The sequence below is a fragment of the Prionailurus viverrinus genome, chromosome C2 (assembly GCF_022837055.1).
Source record: "Prionailurus viverrinus isolate Anna chromosome C2, UM_Priviv_1.0, whole genome shotgun sequence".
NCBI lineage: Eukaryota > Metazoa > Chordata > Mammalia > Carnivora > Felidae > Prionailurus > Prionailurus viverrinus.
In genome coordinates, this window is record NC_062569.1 from 18,589,753 (window position 1) to 18,609,024 (window position 19,272).

Below are 19,272 nucleotides of genomic sequence, written 5' to 3' on the forward strand. Positions count from 1 at the left end.
ACGGGTTCCCAGGAATATGCTATAGATTATTTTAAGGGTCATGGGGATCAGAGAATATTATTGAAGGATGCTCGAGGTAAAAAAAAGTAGCTTCTTCTAGAGACATAAGAGGAAAAGAGTAAAGAAGAGTCACTGGTTGGCTTCAGCTTGGAAAAAGAACCAAAGATTTTTACAGCATAAGAGAGGAAATAGCATGGAAAAAAATGAGTCTCCCTAAAATCTGGCAAATTGGAAGTTTTAGAAGAGAAAAAAAAAAATCCCCCAAATAACCTAGAATACCCATTTTATATTATTTATCGCCTCAACTCTCCCAATCAGAAGAACCTCTTTAAATTCCATCTGAAAACATCTGTCTCCACCTATTAAATTTTTTACTCCATTAATAGGAATTATTTATTCCTTATGCAGTTTGTGAAGAAAGCTCTACTCAAAAAAAGATCATACGTGCAACAGGTGAGGAGACAAGATGGTAATAGAATTCATTTTGATAGAATCGTCCGAGCAGGTATTAGTAATTAAGTAGGATGACAGCCTTGACAAGGGTCACAAGCTAGTGATTAACAGGACAAGTAATCTGAAATCAGATTTGGGGGTCACTAATAAAAGTAACAAGGATTCTTACAAACTTCAGCCAGAAATGGGAGAGGCAAGCCACAACAGCTGCACGTGGACAACGATTAAAAGGAAAAAAAAAAAAAAAAAAACAGAAGCAATAGAGTAAAATAATTAAAACTTCCAAGACCCTTTTTTCATTTTTAAGAACACACAAACCATGAGGAGCATTCAAGCGACCCCTCATTGGGAGACAGACCAATTGCAGCAAGAGGCAGTTCGGAAAATGGGAAGCCTAGGGGGATGGGGGTGGAGTACGGTACCTCTTGGCGCTGGTAGAGAGGAGTTTGGAGTTTTTGCTCATGCTGACTTTACTCTCCTTCTTCTTGGGGGTGTTTGTTTCTTTCTCGGTTTGCTGGTTAGAGGACGAAGATGAGGAGGAGCTGGTGCTGGCCCTCGAATCGTCATCCGACATAGCGAACCCCCCACCCCACCCCGCAAACAGCCCCTGCAAGGGGAGGGAAACAAAACAGAAACACACAAACCATGCAGTCAGTATAAATAAGGAAATCGGGTGCTGTCAGGAGGGCTTCGGCCAGGGGTGCACCCGGCTGCCCACCGCCCTCCACTCGTTTCTCAAAGTCTACAGGCCCATTAAGGCTTTTGCAAATCGGACGCGGCTTGTTTATTTTTGGCCCCAAGTGGGGGACGCGGTGGGAAAACAGTCCGGAGCAAGGCGAGCGGCCCCTCCCGCGCCCCCCGGGGCTCCCCTCGGGGCTGGGAGGGGAGATGCCGAGCAGCCGGAGGAGGGCAGGGCGGGGGCGCGGAGAGCCTCGGCGGGGCAAGGAGGGAAGGTCCCGGCGGTGTGCCGGCCTCGGGGCTGTTTCTGTCGGCTTTTCGGGGGTCGCGGAGGGCGGGTGGCCAAAGCGAGACAGCGGGGGCCGGGAGTGGAGTTCGGCGAGATCGGGAAGAGAGGAGGGGCGGAGAAGAGTAAGAGAGGAAGCCGAAACGGGGGGACGGAGGCGGGGAGCGGGTGCCCGGTGGGGGAAGGGAGAGGCCGGCGGGGGGGCAGGGACGACGAGGCCCGAGGCCCCCCGGCGCCGCGCCCCGACGCCTCTCCCCGAAGGCCGGTGTCTCGGCCGCCCGGCTCGGGCTGAGGGGCTGGGGCGGGGGTCCCGAGCACACGCCCGACTGCCACCCCTGGTGGGGGTGGGGCGAGGGTGCGAGGGGGGGGGCTCGGCCTCCACAGCGGAGGAATAACAATGAGCCCTTCCGCCCCGGAGGGGTTAATCCCCGCGGGCCCCCGCCCCTGGGGAAAACGGGGCTCCCCCGCCTCCCCCTCCCCCGCTCCCGGCCCCCTCAGCGGCCAGTGGGGGGCTCCCAGGGCAGCGCTGACAGTTCGAGCCACAATGCCCCCCCCCACCCCCGACGCGGGCGGCCCCCGCACCCCACGCGGCCCGGGGTCCCTACCCATCCCCCGCGGGCGGGCCCCGGACCCCTGGGGCTCCTCGGCCCCTCTCCGCCCCCCCTCAGCCCCGTGCCCGGCGGTCCGGGCGGAGCGGGTCCGGGGAGGCGGCGAGGGGTGTCCCCGAGGCCCGGCGACGCGGCCGGGGGGCGGCGGGAGGCGGGGGGGATCCCCGTACCTCTCTTTGTGTCTGGCTCCTCCGTGCCGCCGCGGCGGCTGCTGCTGCGGCTGCGGCTGGGCCTGGCCACTCGTGTCTCTCTCTCGCTGGGAGAGAAGCGGAAGTGCAGCAACAGCAACTATTAAACAGGCAATGGCTTCCCCCAGCCACACACGCTCGCACACACTCCTCCTCCTCCTCCTTCTCCTCCTCCTCCTCCTCGCCCTTACCCCTCCCCCACCCGGCCCGGTCCCACCCACCCGCGCTCCCCTCCCCCTGCACACCTCCGGGGGGGCGCGAGGAGGACACAGGGGACCCCGGGAAACCCTGCCCCTCCCCACCCACTCCCCCACACTGCCGCCGCCTCGGGACGCCAAGGAAGGGGGCGAGAGGTGGGAATTTTCTCTCAAGTGGCTTGGGGACCTGGATCCTGGGTTGGAGAGGGGAAGCCGTTCCGAGATGGGGGGCGCTGGGAACTGTATGGAATAGGGTGGCCACGAGAGGAAGTTCTTTCCAATAAGGGCTTTGGGAAAGGGGGGGGTGACAAATTGGTGGGGAAAGTAGTAATTTGGTGGGAAGGACTTTGGACTAGAGAATGCAGTGGAAACGCCCCCTAAAAAGTGATCGGTTTAAGGGGAAAAAAGAAATCCCACAACAGGGTTTTCCTTTGAGCTGACACTGGCTTCTCCCTCTGGCAATTTACCTGCTGAGAGCACAGGTCGGTTTAGGCACGCCTGTGAAAAAAATCTCAAAAGTAGGAGTTTTCTGCTCAGGCACGTGCAATTTTACAATTTTATATTCTTCTGGTCACTTTTTATAAAAAGTGGTGGTGTTTTATAAAAGTGATGGAAAGGATTCATGACAGGGAAAACCAACGTGTAACAGGCTTACAAATGTGAGAAATCACTGGGAATAAACCCTTTACTACTGAATTAAACTGGATTTAGAATTTTTGGTGTCAGCTTACTTTAAATAGAAAGTTTGATTTTTTGGAAATTTTAAATCAAAAGTTCTGGGACTCCAGTACCTGCTTCAACAATACAAATGCTATTCAGCTAATCTTTGTATCTTTAGAATAAGCACTCAGTAATTCTTAACTATTCCTGTTTAGTATTGTTACCAAGATTAATTTTTTTAAGATTAAGCCACCCCTCCAAAAAAAAAGATTAACCCCTCACATTATGATTCGTTTCTCACTGTCATTTCAGTTGAAGGAAACTGAAGATGGATATGCAATGCCACGTATATAAGGTCTGGTACATTAAGGAGACCACCATGTCAGATTTCCAGGAGCCATTGTAAATGATCTCATTCAAATTGCCGTCCTTTATCATGGCAACAGTGACTTCAGTTACCACAGGGAAACACAACAAGGTGATAAAGCTTATGGCATATCCACTAACCTGGAAAACAAGCCTTCTTACCACCCACCTAAAGCCTTTCTAGTCCTCAACTTTAAAACTCCAACTTTATCATGATTCATAAAGCAATATGTGCATGCTTCTTAACCCTTACCAGGAAACCTGTATCTACCAGGAATGGTCATAGAATCAAGAAGTCCAAAATGTGGGAAAAATTTGTAAGTCATCATTTCAGCCTCCAGCCTCCTATCTTCAGACAGAGCTATCCTTCAGTCACTCAAATACATAGAAATTTTGAAAGATCCCCACACATGTGTTTGGTTTCAGGAGTCCGGGTAGAATAGATACAGTTTTTGAAATGACATTCCCTGTTCTATGTTATTTGAAAGCAGCAACCAAAAAAATCTTTCTAAAACCAGGTTGTATATATTTTGTGCTTCTGATGAAAAATACATAAATTCAGAGGAAAACAATAAGCAAATGTGAAATTTTCATCCCAACCGAGTTGGGATGGAGGAAATCATCTAAAAACAGTTATTAAAATTGAGACTTCCTCTTACAATTGAGTTTCTGATACTTTAAAATCCATGTACACACTATGAGTACAACCAGTAAAAAATCATATATGTATAAAGAAGAGAGGGGCACCTGGGTGGCTCAGTCAGTTGAGTGTCCGGCTTTGGCTCAGGTCATGATCTCAGGGTTTGTGAGTTCGAGCCCCTCATCGGGCTCTGTGCTGACAGCTCAGAGCCTGGAGCCTGTTTCGGATTCTGTGTCTCCCTCTCTCTCTTGCTCCTTCCCCGCTTGTGCTGTGTCTCTTTCTCAAAAATAAACATTAAAAAAATTTTTTTTAAAGAAGAGAGCTGGCAGAGAAGACAGGAAAATAAAATGTTTGATTCATTGATATGGCTAGGACAGTGGGTGAATTTTTTCTTTATTTTTTGTTTGCATATATCATATACTTGGATACTAAATATAATGATATTTAAAGAAAAAAACCAAAAAACCTGAAAACGATAGTTGGTGTTTCACTGTTGATGCTTGGGTTGGACCCTGGGGAAATAAATCATGTAATTGAAGGGCTCCTTCTCTATAAGTGTTTTCCCAACCACCAGTCTAGAGGCATACTAGCCCTCTTTTGTGTTACTAGTCCTTATCTCTAACCCTGGCTAGTGCTTTATGGTTTGAGAATGACCTACTGAGGGGGAATTAAAAACCCCAAAATGTTTAGAAAAGAATTCACTGCTCTCAAAGACTAATCATTACATCAGCTCATTTTAAATATACAGTTGTCTGAATCATAAAAAAACTAAAAGTTCATTTGCAACCTTCCAGTTTTACATATTAACTACAAGGCCTAAGGAGTTAAATTGACCTCTGTGAGCCTCAGTTACATCATCTATAAAGAGAAAGACTACCTGTGCTGTACCCACTGGCAGAGTTGTTAGAAAAAACAATGTGTATTTAAAATAAGGATGGTTTGTTAGCTGTTATGCAAAGTAAATTATTAATAATCCCACCCTGATACTAATTCTCAGGAATTTGTTAGGACATTGAGTCTTTAGGACTTAGAATTGATGACAAATATAAAAAACCTCCTAAGAGAAAGAAAGAGTCAAGGAATAATAGAATTTTGTTTACTAGAAGGGGCCTAAGATATAATCAAGTTCAAATTCCTCATGTTCTAGGTGAAGAAATTAAGACAAAGCCTGTAGGTCTTGTTCAAGGTCATGCAGCAAGTTGGTGGCAAAATTGTGGTTTACGGCTCATGCTGACTGCAAATGATTTTGTCACTTTTGGCAATTTGGGGGCGGGGGGGGGGGTGGTGGGCGGCGGTAGAGGGGGAAGCCTCAGTTAAAAAATGTGTATTGGGGCACCTGGGTGGCTCAGTTGGTTAAGCATCCAACTTCGTCTCAGGTCATGACCTCACCGGTTCGGGAGTTCGAGCCTCCTGTTGGGCTCTGTGCTGAAAGCTCAGAGCCTGGAGCCTGCTTTGGATTCTGTGTCTCCCTCTCTCTCTCTGCCCCTCCCCTACTTGTGCCCTGTCTCTCATTCTCTCTTTCAAAAATAAATAAACATTAAAAAAATTTTAAACAAACATTAAGGTATATATTAACATATGTATTAAATATAATGTATACATTATATATTAATATATATATTAATATACAATATATGTATTAAATATAAAAGAACTCTATGGGCTCCTGGCTGGCTCAGTCGGTGGAGTATGTGACTCCTGATCTCAGGGTTGTAGGTTTAAGCCCCACGCTGGGAGTAGAGATTACTTAAAAATAAAATCTTAAGAAAAGTCAGATAATATTTTCAAGACCATATTAACAATCAAGACAATTGGGAAAGCGAAAAAATGGGAACAAGTTAAAGAATCACTGCTTTTAGAACATTTACTTAAGCCAAATAATGACCACCACCAAAGTTCCCATCTCCCCATTCTGAGAAAAATCCTTCTTGTTTGTTTATTTCTTATTTATGGATGCATCTTAAACAGGTAGTACATTCTTATGCTATATTATTCTAAAGAAATCAAAAGGTACACCTGGAAAATATCCCTCTGCCCTCCCTTCCCCCCCCCTCCCCAGCTCTGTGGTTGGCTATGCTAACACAAGCAAATGCATACATATACATTGGATGCTTTGATAGGAATGCTCAATTTACATTTAAAAGATGCATCCAGTTACCGAAGCCCAAGTGGTGCAACACCGTGATATCCCCGAGCTTTGAGAAAGTAGGCTTCAGTTTTTACTAATGCCTATTCCTGATTCTCAGAATAATCCAACTCTCTTCTTCAAGCCATCTTTAGAGTATTAAGTACTTTTAAGTAGAAGCACTTGAAGATCAAGGTGCTGACTGATCCCTAGTAGGTGAAATGATATCATTGATTCAAAAGAAAGAGACCCTGTCTAACTTTTGAGCACTCCTATTTTTGGCTTGTTGCTTAAACTGAACTTCAAGTCTTTCATAAAGCTGACCATTCTCTTTGGCCAATTTCATATCTAAAGAATCGTCAAACAAATTAACACTTGTTAATAAGGGGTTTTCAACTTACCTTGTGGCTGGATAGAAAGGATTTCCTTTTTCTGTCAAGAGAAAAAAAAATCTTATGTTTGGAATTTAAAAAGAATTTCTATAAAGACTTTCTGAAAAGATGGACTCACTGCAGATTTCAGGCCACTTGTTTTCTTTTATGATGCTCCTTTGCCTGAAAAATGCCATTTCTTATACAGAAAGATAAGGAAGGTTCGAAAAGAAGGGTCAATTCCATGAAGCCTAATGAGATCTGGGGCTTTTATGTTCAATTTGGGCCATTTTTCTGCAGGTCTTTTTTTTAAAAAAACACTGATCCCTTTGAAGGACCCTAAGCATTGTTAGACTTTACTGGTCTTAAAGGTTGCTATCACAGGAAGCTGGAAAGAGCTAAATTATTTTTTTCTACCACATGGAGGCATTGAACAACCATGTGATTTTCAAAACTTACCAAGACTTGATAAGAGTCTAGTGCTTTCTCAGGCAAGGGCAAAAAGGTTTGTATGATGTTGACAAATAGATAGCGCTTAGTAGGAAAGCATTCTCTCAATTTATAATTTATAATCTCCTCTGTACAGCCTATTCTCTAAATAAACCAGCCTTCTTCAACCTCCTATACATTGATACCATAAGGACAGACTATATTGAAATATACTGGATTGCAGTTCAACCAGTTTTGGTTCATTGATCTATGAAACCTTTTTTAAAACTTACCACTTTTTCATGGGGCACCTGGATGGCTCAGTCGGTTAAGCATCCAACTTCGGCTCGGGTCATGATCTCACAGTTGGTGGGTTTGAGTCCCTCATCAGGCTCTATGCTGACAGCTCAGAGCCTGGAGCCTGCTTTGGATTCTGTGTCTCCCTCTCTCTCTGCCCCTCCCCCATGCGCGCGCGCACTCTCTCTCTCAAAAATAAATAACAATTAAAAACATTTTTTAACTTACCACTTTTTCAGTTTACTAAAATTTGGGAGGAATGAAATAGTAGGGAAAATTACTTTTATTTCATGCTGTTAATTATCTATTGAGAAACTTTTTAAACATCATTTCCCCCCGCAGTTCCATGGTGTAGCCAAATCTATAGCCAAGGATCCAGTTTTGAATCCAAAACTTACCTCAATAATTGCAAAACCCCAGAAGCAAGAGGCAGCAAAGATACCAATCTTGACTTGCTAAGCCTACATGAAAAGTTCTGTCTTTGCAGAGGACAGTACTCATGTCTCAGCCACAAATCAATTAATCAACAAATATTTATTAATTGCCCTGTGTGTACTAAGCACAGTGCTGGGTGTCTTGGCAGATGTAAAGAAGTCTAAGAGGTACTCTCTGGCCTCCAGCAAGGGCCAGGGGAAAAGGGATTATAACTAAGCCTTGAAGGACAAGTAGGACTTGGGTGGATAAAGAGGCATTCACAGGGATGGAAATGACATTTAAAAAGTTAGAGAGAGGGGCCCCTGGGTGGTTCCGTTGGTTAAGCCAGGTCAGACTTTGGCTCATGTCATGATCTTAGGGTTCGTGAGTCCCAGCCCTCCATGGATCCTCTCTCCCCCTCTCTCTGCCCCTCCCCCTCCCTCTGTTGCACCCATGCTCTCTCTCTGTCTCAAAAATAAATAAACTTTAAAAAAATAATAAAAATAAAATGAGAGAGAAAACACCAGACTCCAAATACTTTATTATTAAAATATATATATAAATCATAGAGTAGAAAATATTTTATTATTAAAAACTTATAAAATAATGAAACTGGACTTCATTCTTCAGAAATGTCACTGGCATGAAGGACAAAGAAAAACAGATTCCAGATTAAAGGAGACTAAAGAAGCATGAGAGCTAAATGTAATATGTGATCCTGGACCAGATCCTGTACAGGATGGGGCAAAAAAATTTGTGAAAGACAGAATTGAATCCATTGAAAAAAATAGAGTATGGAATTTAGATAAAAGTGTTGTATCAACGTTAAATTTCCTGAAACTGATAATTATACTGAGGATATTTTTGTTTTTAGGAAACACACACTGGGACATTAAGGGGTAAAGAGGCATGATGTGTGTAAACTATTTAAATAACTCAGAAAAAAATTAACAATGTGTGTTGGGGTGGAGGTGGAGAGAGAGAGGGAGGGAGGGAACAGAACCAATGTGCCAAAATGTTACAAATTAGTGAATCTGGGTAAAGGGTGTATGGATGTTTTCTTTATTACTTGTATGATTTTCTTTAAATTTAGAGAAACAATAATGTGCTTCTGTCAGAGGGAATGAAATGGAGGGGGATGAAGAAATTACTAATGCATTTCATATCTGTATTGTTTATTTCTTAAAATAAGTGTGCATTACTTTAGTACATTTAAAAAAAATTTTTTTAACGTTTATTTATTTTTGAGACAGAGAGAGACAGAGCATGAACGGGGGAGAGTCAGAGAGAGAGGGAGACACAGAATCAGAAGCAGGCTCCAGGCTCTGAGCTGTCAGCACAGAGCCTGACACGGGGCTCGAACTCATGAGCGGCGAACTCATGACCTGAGCTGAAGCTGGACGCTTAACTGACTGAGCCACCCAGGCACGCCTACCCACTAAATCTTTAAAAGAACAAAAATATATGGGGAAGCAGAAAACCCCAAGAAGTGATTGGGGAGCCCACAAATAAGCTAGTTTGGTTGAAGGACTCAGGAAAGTTGATTGGATGACAGAAGAATGAAAAGTGGGTACCTTGACTTTGCAGAGGGGCTTCATGGGGAGCTTAGAAGCCTGGATTTCATTACAGGATAAAAAGGTACCAGGGAAAGACATTAGGGACATTTTAGCCTAAGGGGTATTTTAAGAAGATTAGTTTGATAGAAAAGCCAGAAAGGAGAGAAAGGAGTCAGGGAAACCGGGAGGAAGCTATTGAAGAGTACAGGCGTAAGGAAGCAGCTCCAAATTCCTAATTCTCTGAGCTTACTTTAATTAATCACTGTTTAAAACTCTGTGAATGTAAGTCCCGTGATAGCAGAAACTATGTCTGCTTAGAACTATGTAGTACAATGCTTAGCACTTAGTAGACACACAATAAAAAATTAACTGAGGTATGGAAAGAAAACCATCCTTGTCTCTAATAGTACTATTTTCCCTTTTCCCACTTCCTGTGATGTTCCATCATTCACATATGTATGATTACACTACCCAGCGGTCTATTGGGACATGTGGAGTCTGTGTGGCTGTTCCCAGGGGAAGTGACCCGAGGGTGAGGCCTAAAGTGACTCCCAGGCCCCAAGCGTGGAAAGGAATACAGTGTTGACATCAGAGTTACAGAATTCCAAATTGGAAGAGCTCTGAGATCATGAGATGTGCCCTGTTCTATTGACAGATGAGGCAACTGAACACCAGAGATGCAAGATGAGTTTTTGGAAATCAGGCAACTAATTAGCAGCAGAATGAAGCCCTTTTCCTTGGAAGAATCCAAGTGGACTGTGGAAACTTATAGAATCTACATGTCTACCCCTCAAACATGGAGCAACTGACAGAGGCCACAGAAGCCAGAGGTAACGCCTATGAAGGCAAGCATGCTCATGTTGTGTCTACACAGCACTGCTTTCTGTGGCTCTGGGCTGTGTCAGAATCTTTGATATCCATTCCACATTGTATATTAGACTGGACCCAGATTTACTACTCAAACACACACACACACACACACATACACACACACACACACACCCCTCTTGCTTCCTAAATTACTCACTGAATTGAAAGCAATCCTGAATCTTACAGGGCAATGGTGACAGATATTTGCCCAGTGTGATTGTAAGAACAGAAGTGGAGATTCCTATATCCCCTTCTTTATCCCTGACTTTACTCACCTTGAGAAGTCTTTTTAGATCTTGGTGAAGAGGAAAAACGGGAAAATGGTGGGGCATGACCACTTTGGCTTTGTGGCTGAGGTTACACCCATCAGCACTGGGTTCCCACAGGTTGTCTCCCAACCTGGGCTGAAAGTTGGAGAACATCCTTGCCCCATTTTCCCACTGCTTCATTCTTCCCTACTTCCCCATCTAAGGGACGAGCATGGTTCAGGGCAGTTAAGAGATTGAAAAGACCTGTTTCTATACCTGCACTGCCACTTACTAGCATGACCTCTGGAAAGTTCCTCAATCTGCTGAACCTTTGTTGTTGCATATGTAAAACTGAAATAATAAAGCTCACTTCATAGGATCTTTTGAAGGTTAAGTGAGAAATGTCTGTAAAATGCTTAGTCCAGGTGCCTGGCATGGCCCAAGTGCCCAATAAATGGTAGCTATCATCAGTTGAATCTAATGTATTTTTTGAGGCTCAATTCAGCGACCGCAGACTTTCTTTGGCTGTTCCAGAGTTAATAAACTAGAAGAAAAAATAAATAAATAAACTAGAAGAGTAGATGCAGATAAACCTCAGTTATATGCTATTTTGTATTGTTTTCTTTCAGTTAAGAAACCGTAAGCAAAGGGAGGGGAGGACCCTTGCCCTATTCCAGCTCCAGCCCAATGCCAAGCTCTTGGAGCTGAGTAACCACCTGTTGATTGATCGTTACCGTGGCAAGAGCCTCCGAAAGAGCATGAACAAACAAGTAAGTCAGAAAACATCTGGGTTTTGCCCAGAAATGTTCCTCTCTAAATGAGTGAGTCAGAATGGCCCAAGTTTGTGACACTTTCACTTAAATTGTTTGGAAAACTGTCAGGGGAAGGGTCGTTTCAGAGGATTTGTGTCTATTACACGGAATTCCCTTTCTCTTTAGATGGATGGTTAGTCCAACCTCTTAAAAGTGTTAAATGAAGAGATCTAAAAGAAAACGGGCTGTGGACAGGTTGGGATTTCCAAAGAAGTTTAAAACACGAAGAACCTCTCTGGGAAATCTGTCAATCACAGTGTGGGCAAGTGTGGAAAATGTTGGTGAAAATGTTTAGGCTCCTTAACATGATTATTTTCCCCTATAATATTTGCACACTGGACTCCCAGAAGCAATAAAACTATCGCAATCACTTCTTGTTTGAAAAAGTCATTTTCTGCAACATCGGCTCAGGTTTTTAGGTCCATTCTAGGGGCAAGATTTAGAACTGCACGATTTGAGGGGATATTTGTCCTTTTCTTAGAGATCTAAATTTTTATTATATTCAGGGATTGAGAGCCACAACTTGTCTATGAAAACAATTTTTTCATATAATTACATAAAGATTTATAGTCAGAAACCCTCGAATATTGCCACTTATGCACAGCTCTGGGTCACTCCTTGGCACCACTGTGTCCTTGAGCAATATAGGTGGGGAGATTAGGAGTTTTACATTCCAATATTTAGAGTTTATTCTGTTCCAGTTGTGTCTTAGCTTAAAATAAATCCTTGGGTTAGTGGGTTGGTCTAAGAGGTATATATTTAAGATGTTATTTTTGGAAACTGCTAGAGAATGAAATGAAAACTTGTGATATTCCTTTGAACTTGGTTTGAAAATAAAATACAGATTTTATGAACTTGGAGGTGAATACATTTACTCTCCTCACACTGTCTCATTTGTAAATGAGTGACTTAGAAAGCCCAGAGCCCAGAATACGGAATTCCAATTCTATAGGTTTTTCTTAGCTCTGTCCCTGTGTATGGATTGATCTTTCCCCAAATCACCAACCGTCCTCTTCTTAAAAAGAAAATCTGCATACAGCTCCAGTGTGTATATTATAAACACACTATTATTGAAGGCATCCCATTGTTTATTTATTGCACATCTAAATGTTTTATAGGGCCCAAACTAGATAATTCAGGTTTGGCCCTCTATAGGAATGGCTAGCAAGGATTTCCTTACGAGTGTAAGGTGTTTTTGTTTTGTTTTGTTTTGTTTTGTTTTGTTTTGTTTTTTAATAGAGGATTTTTGGATGTTTCCTTACGAAACATACATGAAATTCCCAGTTGTGTAAGATGTGAAGGCAAAGCTGTGCCATATGTTACTGTCCCTGAGAGGACATTTGGATGTGGTACTGTGCTGTCTCTGAAACAACTTTGATTGTTTGTTTAACTCCACCCCTGATGTGGGGCTTGAAGTCACCACCACAAACCAAGAGTTACATGCTCTGTCCACTGAGCCAGCCAGGCACTCCAGAACAACTTTAATACTTTAATACTTCTGCTTTTTTTTTTTTTACGTTTAGTTATTTATTTTGAGAAAGAGAGAGAGAGTGTGTGTGGGAGAGGGGCTGAGAAGAGGCAGAGAGACAGAGGGAGAGAATCCCAAGCAGACTCCATGCTGTCAGCATGGAACCCACCATGGGGCTGGAACCCACAAACCGTGAGATCATGACCTGAGCCCAAATCAAGAGGTGGAAGCTCAACTGACTGAGCCTCTCAGGCGCCCCTACAGCTTCTGCTTTCTAAAAAGTCTCCTTTTGTTTTATTTGTTTACTTTTTATTAGGAAAAATTTCAAACATTCATAAAAAGAGAAAGAATAGTGCAAAGATCCCCATATACCTACCATACCACTCACATTCAAGAATTGATAATATTTGTCATATTTACTTTATCTTTTTTTTTTTTGCTATATCATTTACAATGACAGACAGCAAGACAATTTGCCCCTAAATCCTTCAACATGCTTCTTCAAAAAATAACCATATACCACTATCACACCTGACAAAACTAGCAATAGTTCCCCGCTATTGTCTAAATATTCCATACATATTCAATCCTCTAATTTCCTTTTAGGTTCAAATCAGTATTCTATTAAAGACCATTAAATTGCTTTTGTTTCTTCTGTCTCTTATTTATTTATTTTATTTTATTTTTATAGATTTCATTTCATTTTTTTAATGTTTATTTATTTTTGAGAAAGAGAAAACATGCAAGCAGGGGAGGGGCAGAGAAAGAGGAGGAGTACAGAGGATCTGAACCAGGCTCTGTGCTGAGAGCAGAGAGTCCCATGCGGGGCTCGAACTCATGGACCGTGAGATTACGACCTGAGCTGAAGTCAGAGGCTTAACTGACTGAGCCACCCAGGCACCCCTGTTCTGTCTCTTTTTAATTTAGAACAATCCCCCAACTGTTTCACCTCTTTTCCCTTTTTTTTCCTTGTGGCATTTTCATTGAGTCATTGAAAAGACATGCCAGTTTGTATTGTAGAATGTTCCACATTATGCATTTGCTTGACTGTTTTTCTTCATAATACCATTTAATATAACCCCTCTACCCTTTCTATGCCTGGTAAATTTGAGGTGTCATAGAAAGGTGTGATTCATTCCAGTTAAACCTTTTTGGCAAGATAGTCAAGGAAGTCACAGGTGACACTGTACCTCCCGTTGCGTCACATCAGGAGGCAGTGAACTCGTCCCTTAAAAGGAATCTCTTGAGAAGCAGAAACATGTACCATTTCACATTTGTCTTAAAAAACACCACTGGACCAGAACTGTGAATGTCATTTACCCTCTCAGATCCTCAGTTCTTTTATGAGAGATAACACCAATACTGACTCTCTAACTTCACAGGGTTATGGTAAGGACCACAGGAGAAAATAATGGTAACAGCACGAATAACTACCATTTATTGAGCAATCACTACGTCAAGCCCCATGCAAGAGTTTTCCATTTACTGTTCCGGTTAATCCTCATGCTAACCCCAAGAGGTAGGCATTATTATTAGCATTTCTACTGTGCAGGTGAGGAGACTGAGCACAGAGAGTGAAGCGATTTGGCACAGGTCAAACCACTGTTACGAGGAGGAGGAGGGATGCAAGCTCCACCCCCCTGACCGCAGAGCCTGGGCAGGAAATCACCGTGAGTACTACACAGAAGTATCAACACAGAAATACCAGTCGTTGTGTTAGGAGACTGAGAGGATGTTTTCTGGTTTTGTTTTTTTCTTTTTCTTTTTTCAGACTTTCACTGATGTTATTCTGTCACTTTCATATCCACGAAATGAATAGGCATTTACAGGGGAAGATGTACAATATGGATATAAAACAACAATCAGAATCATTTATTACTTACCTGCTCTGGTGGTACTGACAACAGAATAAAAGGAATCACATCAACAATAATAAAAAACTTTGCCTAGAGGGAAATAGACATATGAAGTAACACCATAAGCAGATATTCTGTATTTTCTTTTTTACGATTCTACTCCTTTTGTCCCATTTTACTTGACATATGGCTCACTTCATAAGAATGTTTAAATATTGATTTCCAAATAGCTTCACTTACTTGGTCCTAAAACAATATTAACAGACCATGTAGCTTCCGGAAGGATCTGTTCTGCTGTTTCTGTAAAAAAAAAAAGAAAAGAAAAGAAAAAAAGGAAAAGAAAAGAAATGTTTTGGTTTTCTCAGCGTTTTTGAATCAAGAGAGTTAGTTGGTCCCATATATACCCAAACATACCCAAACATAATGACCATATGATTTCTTTTTTAAAGGCTATGATTAAGGCTACCTTTAAGAGGCATGGCCATCAATGAGTCCTCTGAGTGAAACCTTTCAGATGAGCATCTGTCCTCTCCAAGGTGTGAAATCACATTTGGCAAACAGCCTTCTAACCTCCAGAACGCTCAACACGAGACCCATCATGTTTTATGTCTGCACACAATAAAGATAGCTGTGTAAACTGCGTGTACTCCTCAAAACATCTTTGCCACTCAAGTCACTAGGAGGTTTTTCCCCTGCCTTTCCATTCTGCTTCAAATATCAGATATAACAAAATGTTTATTTTTTTTAAAGTTTATTTATTTTTAGTAATCTCTACACCCAACATGGGGCTCAAACCCACAACGCCGAGATCAAGAGTCACACACTCCTCTGACTGAGCCAGTCAGGCACCCCAGAGATACAAAATGTTTAATTTGGTAGCTGCGATAATTCTCACCCTGCAAATATTTATTATATTTACATAAAAGCCAGTAAGATCTTTGAAATAGATTTAAAAATATATACATGAACCCAATGTGGGGGAGGGACACCAAAATTATAGCAAACAATGGTAAGGTAACTATATCAAAAAATCAAAAAGGTATAATTGTCTTTTAACATACCTGGATGGTACTAAAAAGAAAAAGATGATTTCGGGGCGCCTCAGTCAGTTGAGCGTCTGACCTCGGCTCAGGTCATGATCTTGCGGTCTGTGAGTTCGAGCCCCGAGTCGGGCTTTGTGCTGACAGCTCAGAGCCTGGAGACTGCTTCGAATTCTGTGTCTCCCTCTCTCTCTGCCCCTCCCCTACTCATGCTCTCTCTCTGTCTCAGAAATAAATAAATATTTTTAAAAATTTAAAAAGAAAAAGATGATCTCTCAAAAACCTCACATAACCTATTTCCACTCCAAAGTTCCTAAAGATGATCTTTTTGGGGGCAGGGAATGTATGGATTGCTTACTATGTCTTAAGCGCTTTACTTGCATGATTCCATTTAATATCTGCAACAGCTCTTTAAGGTAGCTGCATTATCACCTACTTACAGATGAGAAAATGTAGTCTTACAAAGAGGTAAGTAACTGTGAGCAGTTACACAGATGTTAGGTGGCCGAGCCAGAATTTAAACTCAGGACTGACTCCAGAGCCCAACCTCCCCAGCTATCCCTAGATGACAAGAAATAATGACTGAAATTTTCCTCAGCTGAATTTCAAGCCCTAAGAACCTGCAAACTCGTAACCGAATAGAATGCTTTGCGCTGAACCTCGAACAATCCAACAAGAGAAACGGGATCGCCAAACGCAGCTTTCGAAGCGGGGACCCAGAGTCACATGTCCTCACCAGCAGCAGCAGAAGATTCTCACCACTCCCCGGTGGGGGGAGGGTGGGGAGAAGGCTCTCCTCCCCACCCTCCTGAACAGCCTGTGGACATTCTTCTCAAAGACTCTCACAGCCGCTCTGGCATCCCTCCCCTTTCTGCCTCCCCTTCAAAGCTCTGGTGGTCAGTGCGTCTTCTTTCCCATCCTCTGGGGTTTCACCCAGCAGCCAATCAATAAATATTTGTCGAATGAATAAATGAATGAATGAGTGAATGAACAAACAGCTGTCAAACCAGTCACAGATGGAAAAGTACACAGAGGTGCATAAATAGTAAGCTGTTTGCCCAAAATAGCCTCAGCTTGACCAGAAGGTAAATCTCACCAAACTTCACCGTTCAGTTGGGGAACATTTATGTATTCTGTGTTAGATATATATTATTTACTTCCCATTTCGTACTTGGTTGCCTCACTATTAGTCAACACTTCACATTCTGTGGGATTGGGTCCAGTCACCTAATCTTTGATCCTTGTTTTCTCAATTGTAAAATGATGCTCTTAAGTCATACCTCACGGGTTGTCCTAAGGATCAAACAAGGTCACGTGGGGTGGGGCTCTGTGAACTGTACAGTGCTTTCTGGTGCTGTCATCATGGGGCATTTATGGGCCCCTGCTATTTATTGTGTTCATCTAGTCGGTGGGGGGACCTAAATGTGCTGTACGAGAAGGGTGGTGTTGTGGAAAGAATTCAGGGGTCCCTGGTGCCCCCCACCAGAACAAAACAAGCTATAGCCAGAGAAGGACTTTCCTGAAGCCAGGCTCCCATGGGTGGACCTATGGAGCAAGGAAGGCCAGCAGCCACATCCCACCCTCAGGGAATCCAAGAAAAGGCCCCTGGAAGCCCCCGGAAACCTTGGGAATCTCCTTGCTCTTCTTTATCTCCATCGCAGCCATTGCCACGCTTTGGCCAAGACTCTGTCTAGACTGACAGCCAACAGCCAGATAATAGAATTAAGCCATTCAGTCACCCTGGAGACAGTCATCACTTACAAAAGAGCTGGGCTTGAGCACGTGGCCAGGTGGGCACGTTCCAGTAACCATCAGGAGGCAGTGTCCCACCTTTCCCTCCTCATCCATCCTTTATGGGGGCAAAGAAGAGGAAAACAAAATTCAGGTGACTTGTCTCTGATCCACCCTAATTAGTCTCTTCCTCTTTGTTGATCTTTACCTGAGCAAGTGAGACAATCAGCATTCGCCTAGGAAGCTCTGCTCCTCTGACGCTGGGGGATCTCAGAGAATTAACGTAATGAGGCAGAAAGTGCGTCAATGAACAGGGCTTCTTCCGTGGGTCTTCTTTACTTCCCCCTACTCTCTCCTCCCCCTTTGCTCTTTGCTCCCTGTCACCACCCTCTCCTTCCATCTGTGTTAAGAGGAAACCGTTTGAAGTATCTGTGAAACAAACAAACCGACCCCCCCCCTTTTCTTCCTTCAAGGTTCTTTGCACTAATTTTTAAAACTGAAATTTTCACAGAAAATTGTTTTGGTGGGTTCAGGAACATAAATTTTAATACTCAGCCCCCAAGCAAACATTTCAACCAAAGATCCCTTACCTTTTAAAAAAAAAAGTGCAAAGTAAATTTCTGTAGCAAAGAAAGACCTAGTATTTTCTTGGGCCTTCTTGCAAACAGAGGCCCCTTAGACAATATTTACATCTATGTGTGGGTGAGTTGAGACTGTGCTTGGGGCAGTTGGAATAAGAGAGGCATTGATAGATTCCAGTAAGGCTGGCGGATATTGAAGACTAAGTAAGGATGGTGTAACTCGGGGAACGAGGACTGGGTTTGTGAAAAATGTCTAACATTTACTCAGCACTCGTGTGGACCAGGCACCGTGCTAAATGCTCCACAGATAACGTCTTTTCATTTTACTTTCATAACCACCTGTCAAAGTAGACGCTAGCGTTCGCGACTCACTGACAGACGAGGAAACGGAGACCCTGAGAGGTAAGGCACCTCCCAGCTAATCAGTCATAGAGCCAAGAACCTAACACAGGCCTCGAACTCCAGACCCTGCCTCCTCCTGTGTGGCCTGTGGACCAGCAGCACCAGGCACGTGTGCTAATCTGCACCTTAGCAAGGGTGATGGGTGCATACATTCTAGTCCTGCTCAGGATTTACCACTGATACTGCTGCCCCGAGCGTGCGTTCTCATTCTGAGCCTCCTGGGACCTGATGTTTACCTTCCTGAGGCTCAGTTGCTCATCAGTAAAATGAAGATGGGCTGAAGATCATCGCTGAGCATTCAAGGAACTTTACCAGCCGCTTTACAAAGGTCTCTAGAGGCTTTTTGAAGTTTGAGTAAACGACACTCCATCAGCGGTAGCAATAATTAAAAACTAATTTACAAAAAGTTCCTTTTGAATAATAATACTCAGTGTGGGAAATTTGGGAAATGAAGAAAAGGTAAAAGAAACACAAAAATTCTCCCGTGAATCCACTATCCTGAGGTAACCCAAGAAACATTCAGTTGTGTTTCCTTTCCGTATTTTCTCTTCACATGTGTATGTATAAATATACTTTTTTTTTTTTACCAAATAGGGATCATTCTATCTGTATGTATTTGCATGCTGAATTTTTTCTCTTCATATTTACATGGTGGGCCTGTTTAAAATACTTTAAACCAGTGAATACACAAGCTGCTTTCCAGGGCTCAGTCTCTGGATCAGAAAGTTCTTTCCATCTAGTTTTGATTCCTTCCACTGGAACTTAAGAATTAAGATTAAAACTGCCCTGTGAAGCTGAAGCTTCACACTGTGCACTGTGCACTGTGCCCTGTGCACTGAAGCTGATTTCAGTGGTAGACCCATGTGTTGGAGAGAAAGCCTTGTTGGGGGGGTGAAGACAGATGAAGGAGACCGCCAGGGTTCAGTGGCTTTGGGGCCCTGCAGAGGATGCACATCCATGCTGGGATACAGAATAACAGGTGACATCCCAGCTGTG

The 19,272-nt window shown here is 43.1% G+C and overlaps 1 protein-coding gene across 2 annotated transcripts in view; it reads right to left on the reverse strand.

The window, feature by feature from the left end:
• Nucleotides 1–2,362, reverse strand: part of UBE2E1 (ubiquitin conjugating enzyme E2 E1) — an 82,300-nt gene extending 79,938 nt beyond the window's left edge. Inside the window, exons 1-2 of one of the 2 annotated variants that reach the window (XM_047874521.1) lie at nucleotides 2,196–2,362; nucleotides 876–1,060 (exon numbers count right to left, since the gene is read on the reverse strand). In XM_047874521.1, coding sequence (XP_047730477.1) covers nucleotides 876–1,027 — 152 coding nt within the window. In that variant the 5' untranslated portion in view covers nucleotides 1,028–1,060; nucleotides 2,196–2,362. The remainder of the gene's footprint in view (nucleotides 1–875; nucleotides 1,061–2,195) is intronic. The other variant, XM_047874520.1, reaches the window with a different exon arrangement.
• Nucleotides 2,363–19,272: the final 16,910 nt, after the last annotated feature.